This window comes from Amborella trichopoda, chromosome 10, assembly GCF_054954075.1.
Source record: "Amborella trichopoda isolate Santa Cruz 75 chromosome 10, AtrichopodaSantaCruz75HAP2 v2.0, whole genome shotgun sequence".
Lineage (NCBI taxonomy): Eukaryota > Viridiplantae > Streptophyta > Magnoliopsida > Amborellales > Amborellaceae > Amborella > Amborella trichopoda.
Genome location: NC_142345.1, coordinates 45776266 through 45801076, shown reverse-complemented (window position 1 = coordinate 45801076; position 24811 = coordinate 45776266). Strand labels below are relative to the sequence as shown.

Below are 24811 nucleotides of genomic sequence, written 5' to 3'. Positions count from 1 at the left end.
TTTTATATATGCGATCAGACATATCTATATGGTGGTCTGGCACTTTTATATACGTGGTATGGCAGATCTATATATGTGGTCATGCAGCTCTATATGCAGTCTGACAGATAATGAAAGCTGACCGACACTTTTTTTAGTTTAAAAGGGTCCGGCAATTGATACATGGCGGTCCGACAAACTCATGTTGCTTTAGGTACGGTTGGTAAGCCCACGCAAATGTCCGGCCAAAATTAAGTTTTTTTATGTATGAAAAAAGGTATTTTCATAAATAAATAAAAAGTAATTTTTTTTACTTGGGGGGTATTTGCTAGAAAAGCATATTTTTTGATAAAAAGTGGGGAAAAAGTTTGGTTAAAGGTAAGTTTATTATCGGGGGGTTTTTTGTAACATAACTTAAAAAGGTGTGTATATTCATGATAAATTTGCTCAATTATAGTTATTATAGATGGGTCCGATTTTATTGAAAAATTGTATGGAGGTACACCGGTCTGATGTTTAGAACATCGGATAAAACCTTTTTAAAGAGCAGTCACACCCTTTCTTATTTTTTTTCTTTTTTGTCCCAAAGATGCTCATAACCCTTTTTTATTTGGGTGCAGTTGGCATACGGATGCATCCGTAGCTGTAGAGGTAAGCCTTCAAATTTTATCATGGTATATAATTTTGATGTAAAATGTTCTTAGAATTATCTCAAAATCTATTTTTATATCTAATTATAAAATTTTAAATTTAAAAAATGGTTAAAATCAAGTAGATTTATAAACATATGAAAATATTGAAAATGGACGGTGTAGATAATATGCTGTAAAATGCATTATTTCTTAGACTTAAAAACTTTTTATTTTCCATGGCCATACATCTCGATGTCGAGATGATCAATCAAAGGATTTTTCAACATTAAAACTACCTTTTCCAATGGATTTTTTAGGTGCATCCGTAGTTCTACATTATAAGGTTGCATCCTTATATAAACTTTTGCTTTTTATTTATTTTTATTTTGCGTTGAAATTTGATAGTTGGAACATCAAAATGAATTTGATCTTTTTTTCTCTTTGAGGCTTGTAGGTTGTCCGATATTTCAAACATCGAATAGCCTTCGATATAGGTTGATCTATTTGAAATATTAGACAGTTATTCGCTCATGTTAAACGTTCTTTATGAAATTATGAACATTGGACCGACTGTATTCCTTTAGCTTCAGTCTCATATTCAATATATTGGATATATCCAAAACTCGGTTGGATGTTAGAAAAAGGATCATCATTCGGGTATATTTCGCCACCAACTATTTCCAAACTAGTTCACAGCGCCAGCCGGAATTAAGGCATTCAAACTCCACATCAAGCACCGAGCCAATAGTTTAGAGGAGCTCACTCGGAGAGCCGAAACTCGGGCATTCGTGTCTGAAGAATTTTTGACATTTTTTAAATCTTTGAAACCCTATAGATGGAACTTTTAAAAAACTCCTGCCCTAAAGGTTGATACACATTTTTCACATTTTTGCAACCCATTATTCATGGAAATTGTGAATAATTTTGAGATATTGGGGCACTAGTCAATTTTAACAAAAGTCTTGATTTCTTGGCTTTTCTAGATTCTAGAGCTCATCTGTTGAATCTTACTCTTGAATATTTAATTTTTTTTAGTTTTAAATTAATAAAAATTGAAATCTACATTTTTTGTGACGAGAATTAAAAGCCGATAGATTAATTTCTGATGAGAAACTAATTCTCAAGGATGCAAATATTTTTTAAAAAGAGCACCAAATTTCTCACCTCCAAAATATAAATTTTAAGTCTGAAATTTCAAACCTCAGCCATGTTCTCACAGACACGCGGGGATAACAAGCGGTCTGAGATTAGAAATCTCCGACAACTGAGTGTAGTGCGTTTTTCACACTCTCTCTAATTTTTTTTCCTTTTTTTTTTTTTTTTTTTTTCTGGGTCTATGGTAAACCTGGCTCTTTTGCCTATGTAATATCTGCCCACCCACTAACACATGTCATTACCTAACTTAAAGGGAGAGAGAGAGAGAGCTTTGTTTGAACAATAAAGCATTCACAATTTGTTCACAATTTGTTCCACTGAAATTCTTAACCTAACTGAATTCAATAAATATTTTTAAACAAGGAGATACCGACGGATGACTTTCAACATTGGAGATAGTGAGAGACGATTTGTATCATGAGATGTTGCAATCTTATATAAACTTATTCAATAAAAAAGAGCAAAAAAAAAAAAAAAAAAGCGCATAGTGAGAGTGGTAATGGACCCGACTAGACCTGAGACTCAACGGATACGGGTATGGGTCCAACTTTTGGACCCTACAGGTTAGGTCTGGGTCCAAAACCTAGACCGGAATACTACTCGCATCTGGGTATGGGTCTAGCTGGACCCGACCTACATAGAAGGCCCATATGACATTTCTATCCTTAGACCAAAATAACTAAGGATGTCAAGCTGGTCCGATATTTTGTTTCTATACTTAACCAGTGATAAAAGTGCGGTATTTAGAACATCAAACATCTCATACTTATGGCAGCCTGATGCTGTGGTATGACCTGATCCAAATATGTGTAGAATCCAAATTGATTCCTACTTCATATATTTGATTTACCGTCTCAGTTAAGAGGAGTCATGGAAAGAACAAATTCAAAATCACGATTGATTCCTTTTTCAAGTCCTGCTGCAGCTTCATGGACCCTTCATGCATGCCACAAATGACCCACAAATAGGAAAAATCCTAAAACAAAATGAGAAGTAGCTAACAAACTTCTGAGAGAGACATAATTGACTGCATTGATCTCTGTAGCTACATCGCCCACGGAATTTAAAGAACCTAAAGGAGCATGAGTCATATATTACGCTAAACGTTGATTGCCTTAGATATGCCCTCCTCCCAAACATGAGTCTTACGCTTTTCTTAGGAAAAAAAAACAAAAACAAACAAAAGATAAACTAGTTCAATATTAGAAATATCGGACAAAGGGCAAATTAGGCCAAAAAAGGGCTAGACTGTTGTGTAAATTTAGTATAAAATTGTACCACTTTGTAATTACCATATTTACTTCTTTTTTTTAATATTTTTTCAAAATGTTTTTGTTAGGACCAGTGGTTTAAAAAACGGATCGGTGACCTGGATCGGGCATCTCAAAAACCTATCCGGATTGGCAAATAGGCGATCTAGATCTGGAATCGACTGAATCGGTCAGATTAATCCTAAAAAAAAAATCTAAAAAAATTATTAAAATTCATTATAAATGTTGTTTTTTAGGAATTCAATAAGAAATGAGGGTACTCCATTAAAAATTTTCATTTCTTTGTATGAATATGCCAATATTGATATGTTCTTTCCCTATATGAATACATCACACAAAATGATAAACATAGAATTATCATGGATTAAGTATATCATCATACATGGACTACAATAAAGCATGCAATTCGTAACATACGATCTAAAAATAAAATGACAGACGATGTCATTCTTCATCTTGATCACATTAGTGCCATTGATTGAATTCACGTGACAATTCATTGACTTGATCTAAAAACGAATCATCCAAATTAGTGGGTACCTGACTATACCCAAATCCCTGAGTGTTAGTGTTTTGTTGTGGTCCTAATCCAAAATCCTCGAAGCTTGTCCATCCTTCATGCTCACCTACACTATCGTGCTCATCCCTATCTTCTTGTTGTTAGGACTCGATATGTGAATAATTTGGCTGAGAATGGGTGGCCTCAGAATCATCATCTCTCTCATTTTCCCTTAGACCCCCTTCCCACTCCCCCTCATTAAGTGCAATATCACTAACATCTTCGACGAATTGTGGATATGTTGGCGGGCAGCTTTCTCTTTCATGCTGCTCATCACCTTATTCAAGATCTTTCTCAACGATAGCCTCAAGGAACGCTCTCTTGTGCAACACTGGCTCTTCTTCTTCTACTACCCATTGTTCTGCTGTGTCTATGACAAATATTGTATCCAAGTCTATCGGCTCATAGTCTTCAAGCTTCATTCTTATTTGTCGCTCTCAGATGTTTAAGTTATAATGAACGTAGACTAGTTTATGAAGCTTATCCGAAACGAGTCGATTCCTCTTAGCAGTGTGCAACCATGGGAACGTACTCCAGTTTTGCTCATAGCCAGTAGCAGAAGCATGTCTGCGAGAGCACCTTGATTGCTATCCTCTTTAGGTGAGGTGCATCACTACTATATATCTCCCACCATTCAGCTGAATTAAAATGCAAAAAGCATTCTAAGGGTAAGAACAATTCATAAGATTAAATATATGAATGAACAAAATATTAGTTAGGGGATAACCTGGATCCATCTTAGTTCGAGAATTCCTAACAAGTCTAGTTCCAAAGGATCCTATAGCATCCCTATACATACAAGCTAAAACAAAATATTTCGTTTTAATGCATTATTCCTCACAAATACAACAACTCAATCAAGTTCTTACCCAAATATTAAATAATACATCTTGTATTGCTACTACCTGGTTTCGATGGCTTCTCTCCAACCTGGCAACAATGTATCTGACCCCTTCCATAATCATGTAGGGATGTTCAGGTGTCAAATAGAAAAATTTTGATTGAAGTAGTAACATAGAAAATATATAGATAGATAAATGTCATTTAAAATTTCATAAAAAAATAATTTAGAATGAAACATTCTAATGATATAAATATATATTTACCTGCATAATGAATTGGACGTCCAAATTTGGTGTTCCACCTTCTTTCTATAATCTCGATCACTTTAATAGCAAAACTACACTTCTCCCCGATAGCTGATTTGACCCTCTCGATACTTTCATAAAGGATGCCCATGGTAGCTTTCTTGTCAGCATCCACCATTCTTAACAACGTGACCAAATGGGCAGTGGCCCACACGATACTGGAACATTGAAACCAGAACCTTCTATTTGAGACTATGCCGTCCACTTTTAGCCCGATACTGGATTTCAAGAGGCGATCATTTAACCACTATTCACTGGTAAACAATCTCTTATTGCACTTTCAGATTCTCGAATAGAGTCCACAACCAAGTAATCTGTCGCAAAGTAGGTTATGGCAGGCCTGATTATTTTTTTTTCTTAAACTGTTATCTGAACAAAAATAAAATTTTAGAATGGTTACATATAAATCTTGACATCAACCTCGCTTCCTGTAGAGTCTCCTTCATAATTTTGATATCACCGATCTCCTCTAACATAAAATCGATGTTGTATGCAACACACGGGGTCTATACTAGATGTTTCCTCTTATCCATCAACTTACTGCCGGCAGAAATACATACACGCGCATTGTCCGTAATAAACTGGACTACATGTTTATCTCTCGCCTCCTCCACATTTGATCATATAGTCGTACGTAGAAGTTTACATCCTTTTTAGTCCCTGATACGTCTTTGCTAGACAAAAAAACTGTACCTTTTGGGGAATAGGCAAAGAAATTTAAAAACTCATTTTTGCTAACTTTATTCAACCAACCATCACTCATGAGAGTAATGTCTGTTCTTGGCCAACTTTGTTTATATTCTTCAATCCACTTTCTAACTTCCTCCACATCTTCATCCAATATTGGCCCACTGAGCTCATATGCCGTCGGGGGTTTTACCTCGGGCTCGACTTTCTGGATTGCGTTGACCATAGGTGGAAAATATGAGCTATTGGCTGCATCAAAGGGATCCCTTTATCGTAGAACCATTTACCAACATATCTGCCCAACATGTTTTTCATACATTTCACCATGCCTTTAAGGGTCATCTTTTCTGACTTAGGCTTTAAGAGAAATGCGCATATACTACCATGATCTGCAATACTGACAGTTCTAGATAAGCTAGAAATAATTTCTTCAACGTCTGATTCCTCTTGATACATATTGCCACCAACCCCTCAATACATATTTGAGCTGGGCCCGCCATACATGCTCGAGCTGGGCTTGCCAGCTAGGCCCACCATGCATGCTTATGTCATAACCACCAAGCATTCTAAACCCGCGTTCTCTTTGGTTTGTTTCATGTAAACTCATTATTGTGGCCATCTTCAAGTCATTATTATATTGCTTTTCTAGATCATTCCTGCTTGATGGCGTATATAAACTAGTTATCTCCTCATCCATCCTCTGCTTTGCAATTTTTTTACTTTTGGTAACCTTGAGAAATGCCATCATCTGTTTTCTTACATTATTAGGGACACTATTGCACGTATAAACATCTCCCTTAACCCCTGCCAAGTGTTGCTTGAACCTATGTACTGGTAGTAATTACAAATAATTTTGTCTTTTTTGTTGGGATCAAGTCTGACCCCATGCTGCCATGCAAGGTCTTCCGCATATATTGCCAGGGTTCAACTATTTTAATATGTGAAAGGTTAAAAATTAACCTGACAATTCAACATGAAAAATAATCACCATGTATAGTGATAATATGTAGGGGTAGTTCATGAAGTTATATTTGTTGTCGATACAAAATATTTTTATTGACAATAATATTTTAGTTCCTACTGGGAAAAATAATTTATTTATACAACATTATAGATAAAAATAGCCCATAGCAGCCACTACATATAGAACAAAAATTTACATTGATATAGTATCAATAAAAAATATATTTACAATGGTATAGTAATTCACAATGCCAATACATATGAACTTGTCACAAATCTTCATTTCGACAAACATAAATTAGTTCCTACTGAGAAAAAAAAAATATTTATGCAACATTATAGATAAAAAAAAGCTCGTATCAGTCATACTTAGAATCAATAAAAAAATTACAATAATATAGTCATCCATAATGCCACTACACGTATATTTGACACAAAAAACATTTACAATGATATAGTCATTCACAATGCCACAAATAAAATTTACAATGATATAGTGGGCACAATCCCAACTCAATTGAAATGATCACAAATAGTCATACATCTCAATTACAAATAGGCAATGTACTATAATAAAAAATGCAAGCTTCAAACATGGCTACAACTCAATTATCAAGAACATACATTTTTTATATTAAAAATTTAATAATAAAATTGAAAAATACAAGATAAAATAATTATCATACATGCCACAATTTTTTTACAATGATATTCACTTTAATTCCTCATGATAATACAGTTTAACAACATGTATTTTTTGCATTAAAAATTTAAAAAATTAAAAATACATTTTTAATGCAAAACTGCACTAAAAATATAATACAGTTTAACAACATGTATTTGTTAATGTATTTTTTGCATTAACAACAAATTAAACAATACAGTTTTGTATTAAAAATATAATAAAATGTATTTTTTGAACTAAAAATTTAACAATAAAAATTAAAAATATTGTCTAATTCCTCATGATAATAAAAACCTGGTCACAATTTTTCGAAAAATCACGATTTTTCAAAAAAATTGATCATGAATTAAAAAAAAAAAAAAATAACGTAGTTCTTCACATACCCACCTAACATCAGTCATTCCAACTAAAAAATCCGCCTCAAATCGAATAAATTACATCAAATTGAATATATGTTTTGATAAACAATACTATAAGGAATCAAAGCCCTATAATATTAACACATTATTATCAAAATATTAAATAAAATCGATTGAATTGAGGGAAAAAAAAAAAAACGCAGTTCTTCACAGACATCAGTCAATCAATCTAAAAAATCAAGCTCAAATTGAATAAATCATATCAAATTGAATACATGTGATGATAAACAACACTATAATGAATCAAAACCCTATAAATTTAACACATTATTTGTAAAAAAATGAGTAATATTGATGGAATGGAGAAAAAAAAAAAAAAACCGCAGTCCATTTTTTCTTCACAGACATCAGTCTTTTTTTCTAAAAAATAAAGCTCAAATTGAATAAATAAAATCGAATTGAATAAATAAAATCAAATTGAATACATATGATGATAAAAAACGTGATAACGAATCAAAACGCTATAAATTTAACACATTATTTGTAAAATATTGAGTAAAATTAATAGAATGGCGGAAAAAAAAAAAAAAAAAAAACGCAGTTCATTTTTTATTCACAGACATGTCTTTTTTTTCCTAAAAATTCAAACTCAAATTGAATAAATAAAATCAAATTGAATACATGTGATAATAAACAACACTATAACGAATCAAAAGCCTAAAAATTTAACATATTATTTACAAAATATTGAGTGAATTTGATAGAACAGTGGAAAAAAAAAAAAAACGCAGTTCTTACCTGTTTTTTCGTGCACCCGTGGCTTCAAATTCAAATTATGAACAAAAACTTTTGAACAACACTCTTGCGATCAATAACCCTCAGATTTTACAAAAAATGATGCCCTCTTTTGTTTGAAATCAAAGAAATGGCGGAACATTAAAACTTTTTTAAGGTTCTTCACATATCCAAATTTTTTTGATCAAAATCGGTGATTTTTACTACCTTTTATTGACTGAAATGGCTGAAAAATTTAAAATAAAGCCTGCAAGATTTGATTATAAAGCTGAAAAAGATGAAAAATGATAAGAAAATGACAAAAAACCATTATAAAGCTGAAAAAGATGAAAAATGATAAGAAAATGACAAAAAACCATGAAAATCGTGAAGAACACTGTGCAGCCCGTGTTCTTGGACGAGTCTCAACAGTGACTCGGCGATTCACTATTGGGAATCGCCCGGTTCACTCTAGACACGGGCGATTCTCGGTGTTGTAGTGGAATCGGCACGGGGTTTACCGATTCTCGAGTCGAACTGGACGAGTCTGCTTCGACTCGTCGAGTTTTCAGACCCTGGTTAGGACATAGACCCAGACCCAAACCGATTGGGTCAGTCCGGTTCGAATAAAAAAGCCTAGAACCAAGTTGGGTTCTGGTTGGGTTCAATTCCATGTTAACAGGGCCCGACCCAACCCATTGATACCCCAATCCAAATGATTCCCGTTTTTGGCATAAGGCCACCTTGATCCTTGCCAATGCCGATCCGGATCGGAGTTTTAAAAAACGAATGACGCGCTGAAGCACAGTTCCAGTAGAATATTCGTTGTGGCTCGTGGTTCTCAAATACCTCATTCATAGCTGATGGGTAATTCGGTTTTCCAGGTTTTATGTGAAACGAAGAATACAGCGAGTGATATCCCGCCCTTTCCCTCCCTTTTTCTCGCCTTCAAACGGAACTCTTCCCTTCCTTAATCCTTTCAATTGAATGGAGAGTGTATTGTATTCTACCTCTCTCTCTCTCTCTCTATATATATATATATATATAACTCATATAATTTTATTTAATATTAGAGAAAATGACTTTTACTCCCTCTCTGAAACTTCCATCCCGACTAGCTCATTTGATTTATCAAAATCTCTTGTACCCCTCAAATTAAAATTTTTGAGATGGTTAGCCTCTACTTGTATTTTTCTTTGTTTATTTTTTTACAAAATTGATCTTTTTATTTCATAATTTTTTTTTTTTTTTTTTTTCTCTTCCGTTGCCTAAAATCAATCTTACCTCCGTGGATCCCACTTTATAAATTTAGACATGCAAAAAAAAAAATTGCTTTAACATCATGACCTATTTTACAAGAAATTTCTTTAATATCGTTTGAACTTGAAAAATGATGAATCGAGATATTTATTACTATTGTTAATGGTTATTATTATTTATTTATTAAAGAACTTTATCAAAATACTTATAAGAGATGAAATATTTAACGAATAATATATTATTGTTATTATTACTATAAATTATTATAATTAATTAATAATTACAATATCAAGTTACAAAAAATAAAGATGATTAATATATGGATTTGGTATTTTGTAAAAAAAAAAAAAAAAAAAATAGAATGCTGATGGTCCTGAAGTTTAAGGCCAGGGGGTTGATAGGAATGAAAATTTGATAGAGAGGGTTAGAGATCATTTCCCCTTGATATTATTGCATTTTTTAAGTTACCCCCCTTTCGCTGCCTTCACGAATCCAAACTCTCCCGTTAAAAATTACCCGCCGAGCCTCACACCTCAATAATCTCCTCTCTCTCTCTTTTCAATTTCAATTCCACTCCGCCAAATCCCTTCTTCTTCCGATTTTCGTCTCAAACCTCCTACTCTAGCTAAGACTGGAACCCAAAAAGCAAGAATTAGGGCAGTTGCCCTAGTTTTGCCATTCCCCCCCTTCTTTCATTACCTTCTCTCTCTGAAATCCCTTTTGAACAATTTGCCAGAGACAGAACAGATGATGGCTGAGATTGATTGAGTTCAGGCTGCTTACTATGCTCGCAATTCGCTTCCTCTCCCTCTTTCATGAGAGTTGAACTGCCTGCCAATCCAATTCATACCTAAATCCAAAGGAACAGTTCTTATGCTTCTCTGTTTGCTGCTACTTGTGTAGGGGAATGGGTTTCAACAATTGCTTCTCATGTCTCCGAAATGTCATTTGTTGCTGAGAGTGTTGTCGCAAAGAAGCACCCCCTGCCAATTGAGTGTGTTCCGGTTGCTGGCTCCTTAACATGTCTACCTCACTTGTCCCTTCTGCTCATTCCACTAACCTATTCCTTCCCGGAAGTATTGCTTTTGGAGACGCCCTGTAATTGTGTTTTCGATAGTGACTTGAGATGGGAAAGGGGCTGGGTTCATGGCCAAAAGAATCAGCATCAGAACCAAATAAGCTTATTATTATTAGCATTATTAGCCGTTGTTATTGTTGGGTTGGGTAATATGAGCAGGTTGTCGTTCAGGCCTCGTCCTCTCGACATCCATAAGAAGCTTCCAATTGTTAAAACTCTGAAGGAATTCGAAGACGATGAGGTCGTCACTGGCACCACCACACGCAATTCGTACATTGCTCGCCTTTCTCTCGAGGCTGACAATGAGGTGATGCATTCCCTTTTTTCTAGCATTTATTTTGAATTTGTTATATCATTCCATTAGAGAGGCAAAAGAGTATTTGGAACTTAATCATTTGCATGCACTTCCATACGTGTGGATGTTTGTCACAGTTTGAAATGATGCTATTCTTGTGCATGCATTGCACTTCACCTTTATCTTATTTTGGTTTTCCTCCGCATAAGTGGCTCTTAGTCTGAGTAACTACAATGGCAAGCGCCTTTTCTTTTGCATCACTAGACTAGCGGGGGTTTATATGGGAACCTAACCTGTTATATTAATCTGAATTTTTTGAACTAATATATGTACCATTGGCCCAAGACTATAAAGTCTATGGTTTTCAGTCCAGTTGTGAGTCTGAGTACTAGAAATCACATCATGGTGCCTAACTCTATACTCTGGATTAAAATTTTCTACTATGTAATGTGGTATTGATTTACATTTCATTTACTTTTGGCAAGGATATACTCGATCTTTGGAATAGAACCAGGTTTAAGACCATCCTCTTTAGTTATAAAATATATGGCTTTAATTTGTGCTCCCATGCTCCTCAATTTGCGAATATGCGCACCTATTAATTGAGTCAATAATTCAAGTAGTTGGTAATTTGCAAGGAAAAGAGTTACCCCCCCAAAAAAAAAATATGAAAACAGAAAAAGAAAAAGAAAAAGAAAAAAGGGTTGCACACTAATGGTATGTCCGGCATGTTAAGGGATTGGGTACGCGTTGTCATGAGGCTACCAAGTTAGTGTGGGGAATTAGAAATCTAAGTGAACTCTGTCATAATTGTTGGTGTTTGAGATCATTAGATTCTTTTAGCAGCTTGACCAACTTGATGGCGCATATTCATTATGTTTGTTGATAGCCAAAATCACCATTCCTATGTTGTCCAAAAAAGATTAAAGGTGTTATGGTCTTTTAGGTAAAAGAAATATGATATTTCTCCTGGAGCAAACAATAAACCGTAGTGAATAAATGGTAGCAAAGAGACATAATATCCATCTGTTTGGGTCACCCTTTAGGGTCCTAAAAAGGGATCTCCAAGACGGAGATGGGTTCTCTAGGAGAGAGAGAGACGGCCTCATAAATGTGTGCATTTTTTCCATGGGGTTTTGGGTTGATAATTTCCTCTTCTTCAAAGTAAAAGTTTCTCATTTGTTCTCAAGGTTCTCTTTCTAATAGCGGTGCGGCGGTTGGAAAGACGATGATTGATTGACGGTGTTGTTTGTTTGGTCGTGAGGGTGGGTTTAAAAGGGAAAATTAGTGAGGGTTTTACCAATGTTTAGAGAAAGTTATATCTCTTGTAACCCAAAACTGTAGCTTCATTCAATAGTAGTCTTTGTCTTGTTGAGGCCATGGACATCGCTGGGTGAACCATGCAAATCTTTGCATTGAGCCATTAATGCCTCAAGAATTCTACCATTAATGCCTCGCTTTCAAATATGAGTGGAAGGAATGTATAAGCATAAAGAGTGATAGGCACCCAATGTCACCATGCAAATCTTTGTTATTGTCATGTGTTCTTGTTTTGGCTTTATTTCTCTCTCTTGATTTATGGTTGTAAGCATCTATTTTGCATTGAGCCGATTATGTACACGATCTTGGGTAGGATCCTGGTGTTTGGAGTTCCTAGTTCTGCAAGTGAGGGGTTTCCGTGGACCCCACAATATTGCAGTTGTTTCTAGAGGTTAACAAGGAGGATGGTGCTGCCTTGAGCATATAGGGAATGCTACATGGCTTGCATGATTTGACTCTATATAGCATTCTTTATTATAGGTTTCATTGGGTGCCTATCACTCTTTATGCTTTCACATTCCTTCCACTCATATTTGAAAGCAAGGCATTAATGGTAGAATTCTTGATGCATTTTGGTTTCCTTCTATCTAGTACATGTTTATTGCTAGGGGGCAGGAAGACACCCTTGCATTCCGCTCCTTTGCTTATATGAAAAGAGTTTGGAACTGTATGTATTAGAGGACGAGCTCGTGTTTGGTCATTAAGGCATTAATTTTGATGGATTTGTGTCCTTCATATGAGGGTTCATGTTTTATACGTCCTGGTGTCTGAGCATGATGTCTTGGCTATGTGGAAGGATAAGGGGCAATATGATTTTGGGAGATTGATGCAACAAATGCATTTTGTATGGTGGAGTGATCCTCGTGGTGCAAACCATACAGCTTGAGACTTCAGGTCTTTTTCTCTAGCCTCTAACTTTGGCCCTTCCCATTGCAAATGTTGGTGCTGCTATTTTCCATGGCGACATTGGAATGCATTGAGTGTGGTGTTCTTGCCATTGTCCGTGTCTGAACAAGCACAAGCCAGGTTTATCTCAGCATGAAAGCTTCCATTTCTTGGATTGTGACCACCATCGCTCCGTCTTCATGAAGGCGAATACTCTTCCCAGTTTTGAAAGAAAGAATACTGGCTCTCATTGTTGCAAAGAATGAGTTTGGTTACTGTTTTTGACTTGATAGATGATATTTATTATTTATGGAATGCTAGTTTTCACTGCAATTTTTGTTTGCTACCTTATGGTGTGAGCATGATATTTCCCTGCTGCCTTGCATATAGTCGAGACCTACTAGCAACTAATTAAATATTTGTGACTCTCAATTATCAAAAAGGAAATAGAAGCTAATATATATGTTGCAGGCACAACAAGCCCCTGCTAGGAAGGTTGCTTCAGAAATACCTATTCCACAGTTTGTGGTTGTGGATACATATGAACAAGATTATACCTGTACCTTTACACAGCCTACATCATATGTCCATGCACGAGGAGGTACATTAGTTATTTTTTTTATGATTGGATGAAATTTGTTTATTCCTTTTTATTGGTAAAATGATTTGCCATTCTGCAAGATGCTAATTGGTATAACAGCTATGGTATAGTTACATGTGTTCTGCGAAATTACTAAATTTACATCTACTACCTGCAGCCAGATCGGAGGTGGGGGAGTTTGTTGAATATGATCTGGATAATGAGGACGAGGATTGGCTCGAGGAGTTCAATAAAGAAACGAAAATTCTTTCTCCTGAAAGGTAAACTTCAACTGGGCATTCAAAAAATCATACTTTGTCTAGTGCTTCATTTTGAAATTATCCAATGAGCGTGTATCTGTTCTTCCATGTTTATTATTATTATTATTGTTATCGTAATTATTATTATTATTATTGGGTAGGTCAGGTTCTATTGTTGATAACTGTAATTGATGCCTAGGGTTCCAGTGTAAGTGACACTTGACTTAGTGTTGCTATTGTTTTCTTGACAGTTTTTAGAACAATCCTGATAGTGTTCTATGGCTGATCATGCACTCCCGGTAGTTGAGCTGGAGGCTCTTTCTTTGTACTAGAAATTTGCCAGAGCAAGAAATGGCATAATGTTCGATTTTATATTTTTGACAACAAAAAGTGGATTAGTAGTTGGTTTGCATATGGCATGACTCTACTCTACTTCATAATTGGGGAAAATAATGTCATTGTTTCTCCCACAGAGACACTGGAAGTTACTCATTTGGCATGGTAAGTACTTGAGTATCAAATTTCTGGATGGAAGCAAAATTAGAGACACTTGAGGATCAAAAGCTGGCTTTCAGCTTAAATATTTGATGGGATGGCACTTTAATCTTACCCATATTAATGAAGATCCATATTCCATGCCAGTTGTTTTCCATTGAACTCTACAAGATTAGAATATTCTTCAAGATGAGATTAGAGGCTCTAAGTTACAATTGTAGTTTTTTTCTTGTATTGAAACTTGTTATGAGTGAGAGTTAGGATTTATTCTAAGAGCATGCATTATAAACGCTTTTGGATTTTGTTTCATACACTTAGAGGTTTTGCTATGGTTTTGGCCATATTTTTCTTTTGTTTAAGTTGCCAGTCATGTTCTTTTTGTTCAAATATCTTATCTTTTTGTTCTGGCTTACTTATGAGGAACGGGCTGTGATTGCATACTCTATTATTACATTTCACTCTAGGCGGCTTCTAATATTGTGTCAATACGGTTGTCCAATGAAGAAATGCATAGATGGAGTGATTTGCAATAAGAATCTTTTTGAAGCGTATGGGCAGCATAACTTGACTCTATAGGAGTGTGGAGTGGCAGAAGAGCTGCAAAACTGGCTCTAGTTCCCATGGCAAGATAGCAACATTTTTTGTCAAATTATTTGACAGGTTACACGGATCCTCTACATCCTTCATTCATGGTTGGAGGGAGTCAAATCAGCTCACTCCCTTGCTCACGAAGAAACGGCTACAAATTCTACCTTTGTGCTTGTTAAATACAGTTGAGAATGTTGCATGTTTTCTTTTCCCGATATTATGAGTGTCGAGTTCTGTTACACACCACAATTTTGCATAAATCATAGGGATCTTAATATAAAAATCTACTATTTTTCAGAATTGAAAAAGAGTCCTATATTTTTTATATTTTACATCCAAGTCCTTTTTTTTGGTTGTCAAACTCTCCCACAAAGTACCCCATCTTCGCCACTTTGTGTTGAACCGACTTATTTTTTTTTTAACTCAAGAATGTGAAGTGTCGAACTCATTATTTTGAGTGAAAGACATTTTTAACACTTTAAAGTGCCGGACCCATCTTTCACTAAAAAATAATACTAATAAATGTTATTTGGTTTCGGCACTTCAAGTGCTGGACCCATCTTTTACTAGAAAAAACTTAGAAGTGTTATTTGAAGTGCCAAACCCATATCTCACGTTACACTAGAAGTGTTATAAATGTATAGTATGCTCCCTCAGGAGCATACTATCCACTTGCTCCTTTGGGTGAAAACGCTTCATAGGAAGATTTTTTGGGTATGAAATTTTCGGATTCAGTTAAGGATCACTACAAGATAATTTAAACACACACACACACATGGATTTTGAGTTCTTTAACACTTAGATTTGTCTGTCCAAGAATTCAATTGTCTGTGTTCAATTTTAGGACGTTATTTTTTTTTTCAAGCTCACCATTTTTTTTTTTTTTTAAGTTGGCTGCTAGGTTGAGAAGGATACTTTCATAATGGAGATATCCTTAAACTTCACAGAAAGCAGTGCTACCCCAACACCTTATGCAGGCACTTATCGACACTTTGATATGTCTTGACACATGAAGACACTGCAACCAATAAAAAATAGCTATGGAAACCTCATGGCAGAGCTCAATCTAAAGACCTCTTGGAGGTTTAGTGCCGTATCCAAAACATTACCACTTTGGCACTTCAATTTATGTCTACACAAAGAAGAATCATATTATGTCTATGTGAAAAGTATAATGTTTAATTCAAAATAGTGCTTGTATGGAAGTGTCTAGCCGTGTTAGCATTTTAAGATGAAGTATTAGAACCTTTAGACACATTAGATACGGCACTTGTGTCAATATCTCTTTAACACTGACCGACAGTTAACCACTTAAAGCATAACTGTGCACCTTCACACTTGAAGCAGATAACACCCTGTATTTTTTCCTTGTCCTTTCTCTCTTCACTTGTCTGTTAGTTGGAGTTCATCTACAATGAAGGCAATCATATTTAATTTTGTTGTGCCGTTGTTTAGTTATGTAGTGTTTGGAGTTTTTAGTTTAACTTTGATTCCTTTATTGTTCTGCATTTGCAAATACTCTTTTAGTTTAACTTTGATTCCATTGTTTTGCATTTGCAAAGACTCTACAACATAAACATTGTTATACCTTTCCCTCCCCAGTCTTTATAGTCCCTACTATGGGAGATTTTTGTAACTTCATAGTTTTCTCTCACCTGTTTTAAAGCTTTTTGTACAGGGCTGCCCCTTAAGGGGTAGCCTCTATACAGTTGTATAGTACTCCTGCCCTATGGGAGTGTTTTGTATATAGATTATAGAGCTCCCGGTTTGTGGGATGCTTCTTTTTTGATACGTACGTAGTCCTCTACCTTCATTACAATAGAATACAACAGTTAACTTCTTCAAAAAAATATTTTTATGTCTTTATTGTTTGCATTTGCAAAGACTCTACACTATAGACTTTCAACTATTGTAGTGCCTGGGCAATGTTTTGAAGGTCAAAGAGTATCGTGTGAAATGTTCCTTATTAAGAGCTTGCATCTTACAAGAACTATCTGATTTGTTCTTCAAAAAAACATTGTTATGCCTTTATTGTTTTGCATTTGCAAAAACTCTACACTATAGACTTTTAACATTGTAGTACCTGGGCAAATTTTACTGGTCAAATAGTATCCTGTGAAATGTTCCTTATTAAGAGCTTGCATCTTACAGGAACTATCTGATTTGTTCTATTTGTTACTACAATACCTGGTATTCTGAATTGATAGAAGTTAATCTAATCTTTCCTTGAATGTATAAATTGTTTCATCTGATTTCTGCTCCCTATTGTGTTGGTTTTTCTTATAATCTCTCTCCTTATTGCTGCCATACATTACAATCATGTTTTTTATGCAGGTTAGAGAGTCTCCTATTCAAGTTAGAGATTTTGGACCATAAGACTAGGGAAAGAGCAGGAGTCATAACCCCTCTTGGTTCACCTGTGCCTGTTCTCCTCCAATTGGATGCTGCTGCCGAGGTCAATTTTTTATATGTGCATAATTTGTCTTCTTCTTTTTCTTATGCTCTACACCATGTACCTCGTACTGAAATTTGTAGGCGAGTAAATCTAGGGAGTGGTTATTCACTGGGTTCATACAAAAGCTTTAGGGCATATTCTAATCACATGGCTGAGCTGAATCATTTTTCAAGAATATGTGCATTTGAGCATTAGCCATAGAGTGATAGTGACATTTCATCAGGTCATTTGATTTGCTTTGTTGTGATGCCAATCTCATTAACAAGAGCAGGAGCTGGCAGAGCCTCACATATTGTTGGGAAGATTTCTTTTGATCTACTTTTTTTTCATATAATTATAAAATTTATATAATTAGCAATACATTTTATTACTAAAAGCTTTTGATCTACTTAGACACTCCTTTTTTTGATTTTATTTTGGTTTATCGCTGTCCTTACTAGCCGCCGAGGAACTTGGTATGCACCTATTAATATAATCAGAAGTTAATTATCACAAAAAGGAATAGTGGATTTTCATATGGAATCAATTAGTGTCTTTGAATCTTATATTTTTCTATGCCAGAAATGTTCTCAAGAAATCTCACTAGAATACATGGGTTAATACTTTTTATGTAGCTATCACTAAGTCCTTTATGTTTTAGTCTGTATCATCTGTTTGTTATTAAAAGCAGAAACAGATGCCCCCAACGCTCCTAAATCGTTTTTTTTTTTTTACTGCTAGCATCCATCTGGTTGGGGTTTATCTATGCAGTTTTCTGTTTTATGTTGTTGCTTTTGCTTGGTATAAATCTTTGAAGCTGAGGTCCTAAGAGTTCTAGCTGCGCAGGAGATAAACATTTACACATGCCCACATGTGTGTACACTTGTTAATATATAGACAGATCCAAATTTCATGCTCATCAAATACCATTTTTTAGATTTATGCTTCTCACTTTCACCATCATTATTGGACTCATCTCTGACATTGGCAATTTAAAAAGAAAACACCAAAGCCTCTTAGAGATGCTGAGAGGATAGCATAGACGAGTAACAGGCACTTCGTCCTATGTTACCGCATTATTGTGGTAATGCAGCTTCTTTATCAGATTGAAGACACACAAAAAAGAGGTGGTCTTATAAATATCTGTTAATTTGGAAGGAAGTTTTCGTTCTGCATTCTGTAATCCTGCCATGTTATCAGTACCCTGTAATAATGTACATTTATAGTACAATCTTGCATTGTCTGTGTTGATTCTTCTTTTCCACATCCTGATGGTTTCGTTTGAATATTCTCCTGTTTTGTTTGTTCTCAGGCCTTAGAATCTCAAAATACAAGCTATGGTGTTATCCAGTCTCTGTATAACTATTGGAAAGCAAAGGTTTGTCTTGAAACTGTGAGTTTTCATAATTCAATTATTTGTATATCATTGTATCATATGAGTTAAACCTTTTTTGGTCATTGTTGCTGCTGGAGTGTACTCTGTGTTGATAGAATTAAGTCCTCTTTTTGTTATTAAAGAAAAACAATATGGTGTTTCTGAAGTATCTATACTTGACATTATTCATTATTATTACTATTAGTATGGATACTCATTCCCACTTCTTGCTTTTTATCAGCGAGATCGGTGGCAAAAGCCTATTCTTCGGCGTTTGCAGGTGAGCTCTACAACTTCAGTTTCGATACCATACTCAGTACTTTATATTAAAAAATGCAGTCTTGCATATGACATTTGTCTGCTTGTGCTGTGGTATCTGATGCTTTAAAGTAATAATATTCCATCAACCAATTTCTATAAGGAAAATTGTTTCATGTGGGCTGGACCGCATTTCTTCATATGCGGTCCGGAAAGTGTAAAGCATCCATCTTAAAGATGGATGCAAGTAGGTGTTACATCTAAAAACAATGGAAACTAACGGTCCAAATGTTTTCTAACTAGAATTATTGTTTCTAGTTTTTAAAATTTATTTATTTTTTCATATTCATGATCTCCATGTTAGAGATTACATGTCCTTAAAAGTTAAGCCCCAAAATCCATTTCAAAAATAGATTTATTAAGAAGCCCGCATTTCTATATATGCGGGCTTGGCCGCATAGAAACCGGGTCCTTTCTATAAATGTGGTGCTTTCTCTAAATGGATTAATAACATTGATTGGATAAGTATTAGTATGATAATGTTTTGCTGTATGCACTATATGAAGTTTTAGGAATGTTCTTTGTGCTTATGACTTTTGTTTGCATATTCCTGTCATTTTTTTTGCTTCTTCTGCCATCTTGCTTTCTCATATTCTTCAATAATATTTCCACTTTAGAATTATCCAGATATTAGCATGGGATCTTGTCTATTGCACCTTGGATGTATCAGATTATAGTAATACACCTCCAAATGACACTGGTGCCTAGTACTATGACGATTATAGCTGCAATCGTGCATATGGTATTTCGGCTATCGTTCAAGAATGGTTTAACTTGCAATATGGATTGGTCATGCCTTGAAATCAATTGTTTGCTTCTTTACCAAATGAAGACCTTGAATAGGTTTAATTACATGATTATATGCTGATCTTTATTGCTTAGGACATGGGAAAATCTATTTATGAGTTGTGGTTGCAATGATTAGCTTTTGAAATTGCTTTTACCATAACTGGTGCATATGTGGTGATTGTTTACAATTTTCAATTTATTGAACTATAATCTCAAGGTCACATTTTCACATATGCAGCCTCCTCCTCCTGTTAATGATACCAATCCCTATAATGTCTTCAGACCGCGGGAGAAAGCGCATCGCCATCACACAAGAAGGGTATGCTTTGGTGTTGTCTTGAACTGTGAAACTGTTCAGATTCAGTTTAGATCATAAATTCTCTTTGAATTGCTGCATTTCTGAAATGAAAATTCAATTGAAGAGTCACATGCTTTTAAGCTTTTTGACATTGTTGCTTGGCTTATAGATGCAGAGGCGTGAGAACAATCTTCAATCCTTTGAAAAGCTTTGTCAGGTAAATGCCTCTTTTCCCAGTTTCATTATCTTATGGAAGTTTGCTCGGGGTTTGCTATTAATGAATTTCCCAAGTTTAATGCCATTTGAAGATTGATCATTATATTTCACTTTTTATTTTAAGCTTCTTTCTTCTTTTTTTTGTTTTTTTTTTGTTTTTTTTTTGTTTTTTTTTTTGGTTTTTTTTTGTTTTTTTTTTGGTTTTTTTTGGTTTAAAGATGATCATATATTTCAGTTTTGGTCATGTGACCATGGTTTCGGGACTGAACATATTGTACATGATCTGTTGTGAGTAGATGGTTGACAACTTACTGATGATCGAGTTTGTGTTGTGGGGGCTTGAGGCTGACATAATGTTAATTTGTTTCCGGTATATCATTGTGGCGCAGTGACAATCATGATGTCTGGTTTTTTGCAACCAGTCATACTCTTATCTATTAACAAGTTTTATGCTGTCTTTTTAACTCTGTTTTTTTTTTTTTCTTTTTGTTGGGCTATTCTCTTTTCTGGATGATGGATCTTTTCCTTTAATCATATTGTGAATCTTCTGTTGCATTGCTTATAATTGGCAAACATGTTTTCCTCATTACATTTTCTGTTTTTCAACAAAATTTTCTTTAGGACCCAAAAGAGTGGCTTTGATTGTCATATTTGTAGCAATTTGTAGCAACATGCTCGAATTGGTAATCTGCTGCTAGTAATGAATTTTCAAACCTGGCTGCTAGCAATGAATCTCCGTACCTGGCTGCATCTTACTCCATAAAAGGACATAATTTATTTTCCACATAATTTTAAATTTTTCTCTACAGAAATCCATCGAATTAAATTGTCATTTTATCTTTGTCAGTTGATATAATTTAGTGCATGGTGAATGTCATGATCTGGTTCAGGTCAGGCGCAACTTCAATCAAGCCAAGGCATTATTGGAAGCTTTGATAAAGGTATTTATATGTGAACAATGTGGCTACTAGAAAAGGTTTAGCAATAAAGAAAACATTGGGCTACTTTCTAAGATGTTCTGTTCCTTATGGAAATTGTCATCGCAGAGAGAAGAGAAAAAACGGGAGGTTATGGAGTGTGAAGTCAACCTTCAACGGATACAGATCAAATATAGGGTACCAACTCTTAATTATGTTCATATTCTACTCTTTGATTGCATCCGTGCTTATTGTAGCATTTAAAGTTCACATTCTAGTTGTGGTTGACTTTCATGGTAATGTATGATGGTTCTTTGCAAGTATCCATCAGGTGCATAGTCAACCGTCTATTTTGTTGCATGTTAAATCTAGAGTTAGATAATTGGTTTTTTTTTTTTTAAATGCTCATCTAGTATTTTTTGGACCACCCAAAAATGGGCCCTAAACAAATCCACATAAGAAATCCATTGGAATCCTTTTTTTTCTGAAAAACGGCCCCACATAAGAAATCCATTGACTTCAAGATGTATGTATATAATTAAAAGAGATTTCAAGTCCTAAAAGTTGTACATCTTGTGATGCATTATCCGGACTGCTCATTTTCAAGATTTTCAAATGTCTATGGATCCACTTGACCTGCACCATTTTTGGAACGTTAATTTTATAATTAGAAATGAAAATAGATTTTGGGGTCATAAAATTTCCCTCACCAAAACTGCTCCTTTCAGTAGAATTTGAAGGTGCGCCTTACTTTGATTGTTAAAGGTGTAAGCCTTATACAAACCTTACACATGAATTTTTACGTCCGCTGTTCTAGGACTTTTCATTACTTCACTTTGCCATTTTTTCCAGCCTCAAGAGCATCATCCTCTAGGAATGTTTATGTTCATAATTTTGTATTTTTGTACTATACCTTGCAATTCATTTGTCCCTTTTTACATTCTTTTAAAGAAGGAAGGGAAGGGGGGGGGGGGGGGGGGGGGGTGTTCTCTTCGACATTTTGATATTCCCACCGTGTTTACCTGTATAGCTCCCATCGTAATGACAGTACACAGATTTTTATCACAAACTCTATTTTCTGATGGTATTGGACATATGATTTTTGAAACCTAACTCCATCTTTTGTTCCTCCATCCGAACCATGACGTCTTGCTGTGTGATGCTCCAAGTTATAGAGATTGGATTTCTAGGTGTTACGAACCTATTATTTATTTATTCTGTAGATTAATTGCATACCTACACGGAAACTGTTAAAGGTTAGCTTCACTATTCATCCAGCCCTGTTTTACGTATCAATATAATTTGTCATAGATGTTGGCTTCAACTAAGAAACTAATTGCTATTAACTGTTTAGATGAGGAATTTCACGTCGTTCTTATTTTGTTTGTTTTTCATGACTGCTGATATTGCATGCCTTAATTGTGGGGAAGGCCATTCATGCTGTGACGTTCTGGATGCATGAAAGATTACTCATGCTATCTATTATGAACTTGCATCGGACTAATTTTTTGTACCTGTTTATTCTCTTATGGTTTTGCTGCACATTTGCTTTCACTAATGTTTGGGGCTGATTTTTATGCATCGCAAGTTATTGATAAGAGATCTTGATTTACTTTCAGCATCAAAGTCAGCTCTTTGAAGATGGACTAGCATTATCTGGTTTTCCTTCATTCTCTCACAGAAAGGAATCAAGTGAAGACTATTCCAAGAATTTCCCAAATGGGTACACTCCCAATCGAAATGCTGTGGTTCGCAAATCACATGGTGCAGATTCTATGCAAATGATTGGACGCACAAAGAGGGAGCCAAGGAGACCTCTACTTCGCGGCTGTTTCCAGAGAGTGGTACAGCTTTCCTCATTCCTGTTCTCCAAGTCAATACCGCGGTTATCCAAATTACTTAGAAAAACAGCCACTGTTCTTCTATTTTTCTTTGTTACATTTTGAAGTTACTGTGGATCTTTATATTTTGTTGCAATAGTAGTTGTCATTTTGTTAACGTGCATGGAAGTATCATGCTTGTAGGCAGGCACGTACCATTAGACAATATATCTTCTTGCGAGTTATGGCTGAATCCAGGAAATTGGTGGTATCGCAGGACCCACACGAACCGGTACTTCTCTTCGCAAAGCCCATAGATCAAGAAAAGTTAGCGGCTGCTGGAATTAAAAAGCCTTCGGAACCTCCTAACGTGAATGGTGAGACCATACCACGCTATCGTCTCCAAGGAAGGATAGGGAGAGGAGGCCGTATTATATTTGATCGATTGAATCCTATTTCTCGCAATCCAGTCATAGATGAGATGTCATTATTGCCTGCACCATGTCCTCAACATCCGCCACCGGGTTAATCAGGAATGAAAAATCATCAATTTGGTGACACTTACTCTGTACATGTCACCTGAGGTGAGCAGGTGATGAAATCTTGGGGGGAGGGGAACAAGAGGGGTCAATTATCATTTTGAGAGAGAGAGAGAGAGAGAGAGTCCTTGTATCTATTGCCCTGTGGCCCCAGTTGCTTGGTAGTGAATTGGCTGGTGATTTTGGCAGCATATGCAAATGCAGTCTGCCATTACTGTGACCAAGCAATGGTGGCATGTTTGGTATGGACAGTTGATCCCTTTTCTTGACCACACGTATGCCCTGCCCCTCCAATTGTTGTATCATTATTCCCATCGTTGCACAAAGTAACTAGACGTTTTTCTTATCATGTATGGACTTGTATGCTATACTACCTGGCGATGTCCAAACATAATATAAACAACTCCCACAACTGATCGACGAAGTTAACAGGGACCTGTCATTCCTTTGCCCAAAGTCTTTATCAAGGACTTTGTGCAGATGAACAATGCTTGACAGGAGGCTGTTGAGGGAGATGTTTATATCAAATAATTATGTGTGGTTTGCACAATTGTTCTCGCGCATGTGACTGAACTTAATAACCACTGTATTCATGCTTCATGGAAATTCACAACAGTTTTTACTTGACCTCAGTAGGTTCATAAATCTTGATGAATACATAACACAAAAATATGTTACGAGTGAGCAAGCTTATACTATACTGTAGGCCTCTTTGTAAGGTCGGTGTATGTAGATTTAATCAAAACGATCAACCTTTATTAAACGAGAAAAAGAAAAAAAAATCTCTTTTCCATTTCCTCAAGTGAATGTTTGGCCATTGTATTATCCAAGATCAAAAGTGATCAGAGCTGCACTTGTAAAGGACTCTAACGTGACTAATACGACAATGCAGCAGTTGTTATTGATCAAGGGGGAAATCCAAAAAGAACAGAGTCTTTGGTTCGATCAATGAGGAATTGGGACATTTGAATTTCACTAAGATAGTATCATTAGTGGCTGGTTCCGCTTCGAGCCGGCCAAACTAGACTGGCTCGTTGTGCTGAGCGACTGAATTCCTTCAGGTCAGCTTGTGGCGCTGAACAGCTTTGATTAAGCCAATTTTCTCCCAATATCTATAGGCATTTGGAACTCA

The 24811-nt window shown here is 35.5% G+C and overlaps 1 protein-coding gene across 1 annotated transcript; it reads left to right on the top strand.

The window, feature by feature from the left end:
• The first annotated feature begins 10136 nt into the window (after nucleotides 1-10136).
• On the top strand, nucleotides 10137-24028 carry LOC18447380 (uncharacterized). Its single transcript, XM_011629905.3, has 12 exons — nucleotides 10137-10857; nucleotides 13522-13651; nucleotides 13809-13911; nucleotides 17308-17428; nucleotides 18720-18785; nucleotides 19024-19062; nucleotides 20128-20208; nucleotides 20357-20404; nucleotides 21294-21344; nucleotides 21450-21518; nucleotides 22940-23164; nucleotides 23418-24028. Exons 1-12 carry the CDS (start codon nucleotides 10414-10416, stop codon nucleotides 23667-23669), a joined length of 1629 nt encoding a protein of 542 aa, XP_011628207.1. The 5' UTR covers nucleotides 10137-10413; the 3' UTR covers nucleotides 23670-24028.
• Nucleotides 24029-24811: the final 783 nt, after the last annotated feature.